Genomic DNA, 7,500 nt, shown 5'->3' with positions numbered 1-7,500 from the left:
TGGACACATCCACATCTGCCACCGCCACTGCACAATGACCGCCAAGGTGAGCACGCTGGGACCGTCACATCTGTTCGCTCCCTTCCCGCACTTGTCTAAATGTTGCCTGCCTGCTCGGGAGTGTGTCCCTCCCCGCTCTCGTCTCCTCTCGCCGCTGCCTCACCAATCACCAATCCTTCCTTTGCCCACATGCAGGTGCTCCTCTTCCTGACTTTGGTGGCAGCTGCCGCAGCCGAGGGCTCTCGCTCCCACGAGGTATGTATGCCCTTCTCTTGTGTTGTCCTGAAGCGGTGGTGAAGGAAAGCTGTGGCTCTCCCGATACGGACTCAGCCACAAACCACCCAGCTGTTAGTTTTCCTTCCTTTCAGGAGCCCTACAGGTCTCACGAATCTTACGAGTCCGAGGAGCCCAAATACGAGTACAGCTACCAGGTCAAAGACGACAACGACAACGACTTCGGTAACGAAGAAAACCGTGACGGTGACCTCACCAAAGGGTCATTCTACAACCACCTGCCCGACGGCCGCCGCCAGACGGTGAAATACGTGGTGGACAGACAATCCGGCTTCTTGGCCGACGTCAACTACGAGGGCGAGGCTCATTACGACTCTGGCTCCTACGAGTCCCACCATCGGCAGGTCCGGGAGTCCTCCAGGCCGGGCCACGGATCAGACTCCCTAGAGCAGCGAGAGTCTCCCTTTAGTTTCCTTTCCCGCCACTCCCGTCATTCCAGTGAGTCCAGATTTAGGTTTGGCTTCCAGGACTCACTTGAGTCAGGCAGACCCAGCAGAGAGTCCAGGGAGTCCACAGAGAACAATGGTAATTCAAGGTCCTCAGAGTCCAGGAGGCACCACAGCCCCGTGTACTACCAGCCTATGCTCGACTCAGTGGAGTACCAGTCCAGGTCTGATGAGAGTGACGAGGACTACCTGATGTCCGCCGCGTATTTCATCGACAACTACAGACCACAGATCCGCTACCAGCCCAGCTAAGTAGGCCTGCCTGCCTCCAAGGAAAATGCTCTTCGTCTTCTAAGTCTAGATGATTCCAGCTCAGTCAGGCAGGAACAAGATCTCACTTTCTCTGACCTCCAGGCCCCGCGCTGTCCTTCACTGTGGCGCGAGTGTGCCTCAATCAATAAGCGACCAATGACACACGGGGAGAACAAGGTCACGTCAAATTTGTGCTGTTCCCATTACAAACAAACATTCATAGCTATTGTATAAATTCTCAAATTATGAGCACCACCTCCCTCTGTCGCCAGCGTGCTGCCAGCTTTCAGACAAAAGTAGCATTCCCATCACAGCCAGCCAAAACGATAATTATCTACAGTGAGTTATTGCAGCACAAAAGCTTGTTAAAGATATGACTGTAATGTTGCCAAGATGATTTAAAATGTAGCAATGAAACCATTCTTATTTAACTATTTATCTGCTGATCGCGGTGAAGTAAAGGTTGCAAGGTAAAAGTTATTTTATTACCAAAGATCAAGATCATTATTTATCATTTGAAGGGTGAAACAGATACTGCAGTGTGTGTGTGTGTGTGTGTGTGTGTGTGTGTGTGTGTGTGTGTGTGTGTGTGTGTGTGTAATTCACCTCGGTCGTCTGCTGGTCACCCAGCCAGTCTTCCCCATTACGGAGCGAGCTCAGAGCTCGTACACCGATCTTCGGGTAGGACTGAGACCAAAACACACTCCACACACCGGGAAAGCGAAGCCACAACCCCTCGAGTTACATCCCGTACCTATTTACTGCTAGATGAACACACCCCACACATTAAGAGGCATGCCCATTTGCCTCGCCGCACCGGGACTCGAACCCGGGCCTCTCGATTGTGAGTCGAGCGTGCTACATTACGCGGTGTGTGTGTGTGTGTGTGTGTGTGTGTGTGTGTGTGTGTGTGTGTGAGTGTGAGTGTGAGTGTGTGTGTGTGTGTGTGTGTGTGTGCACGCACGTGTCTACCATGGCAGATACAAGGCACAGTCGCCGTTGTTAATAGCGAGTGACACCTTGGATGCATCATCATCATAGAGTTAAGAAGAGATGTTCAGGTGAGACAAAGCAACTAAGCTCTGAAGATATCTGGACGCCGCTCTCCTAAAACAGTCCAAGTTATTGGAAAGTTATGGGTGTAAGTGGAAAAATCAGGAGGATAAGACTAAGAGTTTCCTTCAAGGCCAAGACAAGTCTACAATACACGAAAAAAACTCTAACATCTAATTTTTCAATGCGATTATAGACAATAAATAGAAAAAAAAGACAACATAAGGAAGTGCCCTTGATAAACTGCACATTATCTTTAGTTTCCTCGCAAATATGAATTACCCTTGACCTTTTAACACCCTCGACCGTGATCTCTGTAGGGTGTCCTTTCCTACATGCTTCAGGATGCTAGGGATTCTAACACGGAAATTTCCCCCACACAAGGTTAGAAACACACAGAGAAACATCCAGACCGCGGGACGGGACACATTCATCTGGTAACATGTAACAAAACGCGGCCTTTCTTCACTGACACTTCCATAGTTATGCTTGCTGCCACACATTCCTGTCTTATTTACCAACTACGTGACGCTCAGACATTACCGAATCTGCCGAGCTGTAGTGACGCGACCAGGATGTCACGAAGGGCACGCGTCGCCAGCACACACACTGCCATCAACTCACGCCAGACAATCACCTGTATTCCAGCGCCACAGAGACAACTAACCAGGTTTTCAAGACAGCTTTTCCTTTTAATAAACTCGGAATCTTGCCAATCTGTCACTAGGATCGTAAAAATACTCTTAAAAAACACGATTATCTTCACTGGAGCCTTCGGAAAGTAGCGAATATGAGAGAGCAAAGCGTTTCAGAATATGGACCAATATTTCTCGTGTGTGTGTGTGTGTGTGTGTGTGTGTGTGTGTGTGTGTGTGTGTGTGTGTGTGTGTGTGTGTGTGTGTGTGTGTGTGTGTGTGGAATGTGGAACCATGCGTGCTTTGGGGTCCGAGGGGTGTCCAAGCGCACGGGTTCGAATCCTGTCCACGGTCCGATTGTAGGTTGGGCTTCCTCACTCGGGGCAACGGTTTCCTAGCGGGAGGGCTTTGAGATAGGAGGTACCACAAAAACTATACCCTTTAGTCCAGAAATTCTCGTGAAAAGCCCACATGATATATATATATATATATATATATATATATATATATATATATATATATATATATATATATATATATATATATACGTATAAAAGAACTTGAGAGAGCAGAATAAAAAGACAAGAAACATCATCAGGAGTGCAGATACACAGGCCAAGCAAGATTCCCTACCCACACCTGACTTGGCCTGACCTGACCTGCTTGAGTCTTCACCAGCAGGCATCGGAGGCACGCAGGCAAATGAAAAAAAAAAAAAAAAAAAAAAAATGAACGCTGTAATGTTTAGGATGTGGCATGAATGAATGTTGGGATTATCCTTTGTAATTGTTTATTATCATCACTTTCTCCTCCGTCACCCACATTATTACTATCACCGTCACTATCACCACCATTACCACCAACACTATCACTACCATCAAAACCAATGCAATCATTACTATCCTCGCCCACACTATTACTACCACCGTCACTATCACCACCATCACCACTATCACTACCATCAAAACCAATACAATCATCACTATCCTAACACATGTCATCATCACCACCACCACCACCATCACTACCGCTTTTACCATCCAAGCAGTATTTTCATTCACTATCTCGGACCAGCAAATGTCGTGGATTCCTAAACAGTAATTGGAGGAAGGACAGCAGTGACTCATTGTGACCCAGCTGAAAGCCGCAAGATTCACTTCTCCAGCTACTTCCATTCCCAACGTGCATGCAATCCTGCCATGGCAGCCTCACGCGGTTGCTGGCGTTTCCTGAAGTGGTGCTGGTGCCTCTCTACAACGGGAAGTACAAAATAATGCTCTTACCTCAGGGAACCATTCAGTGTGGAGAGGCCCGCCATGCCACTCCTCACACACACACACACACACACACACACGGCCCGGTAGCTCAGTGGTTAGAGCGCTGGCGTCACAAGCCAGAGGACCGGGGTTCGATTCCCCAGCCGGGTGGAGATATTTGGGTGTGTCTCCTTTGACGTGTAGGTGCTGTTCACCTAGCAGTGAGTAGGTACAGGATGTAAATCGAGGAGTTGTGACCTTGTTGTCCCGGTGTGTGGTGTGTGTCTGGTCTCAGGCCTATCCGAAGATCGGAAATAATGAGCTCTGAGCTCGTTCCGTAGGGTAACGTCTGGCTGTCTCGTCAGAGACTGCAGCAGATCAAACAGTGAAACACACACACACAACGCACGTGCGCACACACCACACACACACACACACACACACACACACACACACACCATTACTTCCGCATGTAGAGCATCCGGAAAGAATTTTCCTGCTTCCATGGTTACTAGAACCAGTTTGAAACACTAACACAAGAGATGTAGATGTATCATTCTCGTTCTAACCTGTCTCTCAAAGAAAAAGAGTAACAAAATAAAGAAAAACCTATACAAATTTCTTTACATCTGAAATATCATAAGCATGATCATGTAATCATGTTTGCTCTTTGACATACTTGTCAGTGCACAGTGTGACCGAACAACAGAAATAAATCCTCGCTTTTTTTTAGATTGCTTTGAAAAAATAGCAAATTATAAAAACGCGATGACTTGCTAACTCTCCCCAGAGTAGCGCTGCAAAAACAGTGGATAGATGACGAGGTAAATTTGATTATTATTTTCCATAATCTATCGTGTTCTATTCACCCCTTAGTGAGAGAAAGGTCAGTTTGTGCTGAGGTAAATATGATGCATTCAGCGAGGCAGAAATCAGCACGTATAAATAGCAGTGGTGCAGAGCGATGGTACAAACAACCTCTGCAGCCACCGTGCAATGAACATCAAGGTGAGGAGCGGACCGCGTCCACCCACAATCTCCTGCCTCTGGCACTTGCTACTGAGCTGCCACTACGAGTGATTGGGCATCCTTGCTCTCTCCAGTACTAACTAGTGGGACTCTTACCCTCTCTCCAGTAAAAGTGTTCAAGATCTCTCAACTCTCTCCAGTTAGAGTATTTCAGACTTCTCTTCTTTAGTTCCTGCCTCACTGATTCTTTTCTTTCACCATACAGGTGGTGTCGCTTCTGGCTGTAGTGGCAGCCGCCGCCGCCAGGCCGCAGCAGTATGGTTTAAAGGTGCGTACCACACCATGGCTCCGTCATCCACATGGAGGCAACCATGAGTGTCATGACTGGAGGAAAATGGAGGGGTGAGCCATCGGCTGAGCATTGGATGTTAACAATACACTTTTTGTTTTCTCTCCCTTCCAGCAACAGTACGACTCTTACTCCAAAGAGTTCTATAGCCCTTACAAGTCACACGAATCTAAGCTTGAGCACGAGTACGGAGTCAGTGACTACTACAGGAAAGGCCACGATGGTGTCGACGTGACGAAGGAGAGGAGCAGCGCCCACGGGCAGGATGTGCACGCCAGTACAGATGGGGACAACATCAAGCGCGAGGTTGTCCCCAGCACTTACTCCATAGAGGATTCCTTTAGGAACAAGCCGCGTTGTCAGGAACCGTGCGATTACCTCTACAACGCTGCTCTGCATCAAGCCTACGATTTCTGGAAAGACTCTAAGGAATCAGAGGAGTCTGAATCCGGTTCCGATGAGTCCAAGTCCGGTTCTCACGAATCCAAAGAGTCTAAGTCCAGTTCCCATGAATCGAGTGAATCCGAATCCAAGTCCAAGGAGTCCAAGGAATCAAAAGAATCTGGGTCTAGTGAAACGAAGGAGTCCAAAGAGTCCAAGAAGAAAAAGAAATCAAAAGAGTCTGGCTCTAGTGAATCGAAGGAGTCCAAGGAATCAAAAGAATCAAAAGAATCCAAGGAATCCAAAGAGTCCAAGGAGTCCAAGGAATCAAAGAATCTAAAGAATCAAAGGAATCTAAGGAGTCCAAAGAATCTAAAGAGTCCAAAGAATCTAAAGAGTCCAAGGAGTCCAAGGAATCAAAAGAATCTAAAGAATCAAAGGAATCTAAGGAGTCAAGGAGTCCAAAGAATCAAAGGAGTCCAAGGAATCTAAAGAGTCCAAGGAGTCCAAGGAATCTAAAGAGTCCAAAGAATCTAAAGAGTCCAAGGAATCTAAAGAATCCAAGGAGTCCAAGGAGTCCAAGGAGTCCAAGGAGTCCAAGTCCAAGAATCTAAAGAGTCCAAGAAGTCGAAAAAATCTAAAGAGTCCAAGGAGTCCAAGGAGTCGAAGGAGTCGAAGAAGTCTAAGGAGTCCGGCTCGCACGAGTCAAGCGAGTACTCGTCCAGCTCTCACGAGCACCACACTAAGAAGGAAAAGAAGACCAAGACTTCCTACAAGCTCGGGTCTCGTGAGTCTGGCGAGTCCACGTCCTTCTACATGCCGCTGTACGGCTTCAACCCGACCAACAACTACAAAAGCTCGAAAAATTCCCACGAGTTTTACCACAGTTCAGAGGAGAAGAACTCACACAAACACGGCTCGCCCTTCCTCGCAAGTTACAAGCCGGAAATAAAGTATCACCCAATATACAACTATGGAACTTATTCGTAAACGTCCTGCACCCGCTTAGCGCTTAGCCACTCACGCTAACGAGGACGCCCTGTGTCGCACCCTTGGGTGTTCTCTCGCTCTCAAGCTTTACACGTAGCTAGTAATCTATTGTTATTTTTTTATAATAAAAGGAAAAAGCAATATAAAATGTAAAAAGAGTTGAGTTTTTAGTGCCCTTTTTCCTGTCTTATTTACTTGCACTACCAGTTCTGGGAGCTTCTAAACTTGCACCACTAATGAATTGTGGCGAAAGTGAAAGTGCCACAAAACACTTTTTTTTTTTATACTAACAAACTTAAAAAAATGCGGGCAACTTATTACTGTTAAAAATCAAATCTCTAAAATATATTTACTTAACATTTACATCTTAATGACAAGAAGATTGCATACCTTAGAAATGTTCCATCAGCGTGAACTGGCATAGCTTTGTGCTGAGTGCTGAATGCTGAGAGCCGCTGCCGCTGTCCTTCACCTTCAGTATGCAGCAACTACATTAATCAGAGCCACAACTTCCGGTGAGGTGAGGCACACGCTGCGACACAACACATCAGCTAGCCGGAAACAGGAAGCGTGAAAAGCAGCAACGTGTAGGCACAGCGTGTGTCACCCATCCCTCACACAGTCAGGGACATTGTGATGGCATTAGGTTTTGGATATATCTCTCTCTCTCTCTCTCTCTCTCTCTCTCTCTCTCTCTAGGTTGTTGGCATGATTTAATAATGAATCTAAAGATTTCTTGCAGACAGGAGCTGCTCCTGGTGGCATCTGTGTCAATGAGGGGGGGTTGGGGATAATACAACACCATACCCGGTACAATAAGTAACAATAAACTAATGAGAATGAAAAGATAAAAAGCTAAACAATAACTATAATGT

At 46.7% G+C, this 7,500-nt stretch overlaps 2 protein-coding genes across 2 annotated transcripts in view; both read left to right on the top strand.

The window, feature by feature from the left end:
* LOC123501311 overlaps window positions 1–1,461 on the top strand; it is a 1,648-nt gene extending 187 nt beyond the window's left edge. Inside the window, exons 1-3 of the mRNA XM_045250075.1 lie at window positions 1–46; window positions 196–255; window positions 369–1,461. The exon at window positions 1–46 is cut by the window's left edge and continues 187 nt beyond it. Coding sequence (XP_045106010.1) covers window positions 1–46; window positions 196–255; window positions 369–992 — 730 coding nt within the window. The 3' untranslated portion in view covers window positions 993–1,461. The remainder of the gene's footprint in view (window positions 47–195; window positions 256–368) is intronic.
* A 3,397-nt stretch (window positions 1,462–4,858) lies between these two features.
* On the top strand, window positions 4,859–6,783 carry LOC123501310 (zinc finger Ran-binding domain-containing protein 2-like). The gene is made up of 3 exons (XM_045250074.1): window positions 4,859–4,944; window positions 5,171–5,233; window positions 5,369–6,783. Exons 1-3 carry the CDS (start codon window positions 4,933–4,935, stop codon window positions 6,125–6,127), a joined length of 834 nt encoding a protein of 277 aa, XP_045106009.1. The 5' UTR covers window positions 4,859–4,932; the 3' UTR covers window positions 6,128–6,783.
* The last annotated feature ends 717 nt before the right edge of the window (window positions 6,784–7,500 follow it).

This window comes from Portunus trituberculatus, chromosome 9 (assembly GCF_017591435.1).
Source record: "Portunus trituberculatus isolate SZX2019 chromosome 9, ASM1759143v1, whole genome shotgun sequence".
Lineage (NCBI taxonomy): Eukaryota > Metazoa > Arthropoda > Malacostraca > Decapoda > Portunidae > Portunus > Portunus trituberculatus.
Note: the sequence above shows the minus strand (reverse complement) of the source record. Positions and strands in the feature narration are given on the sequence as shown.

What these genes read in the sequence shown, in the direction of transcription:
- LOC123501310 (XM_045250074.1), top strand. An exon ending in CGCAGCAGTATGGTTTAAAG is followed by an intron (nt 5,234 to 5,368) that starts GTGCGTACCACA and finishes TCTCCCTTCCAG; the next exon opens with CAACAGTACGACTCTTACTC.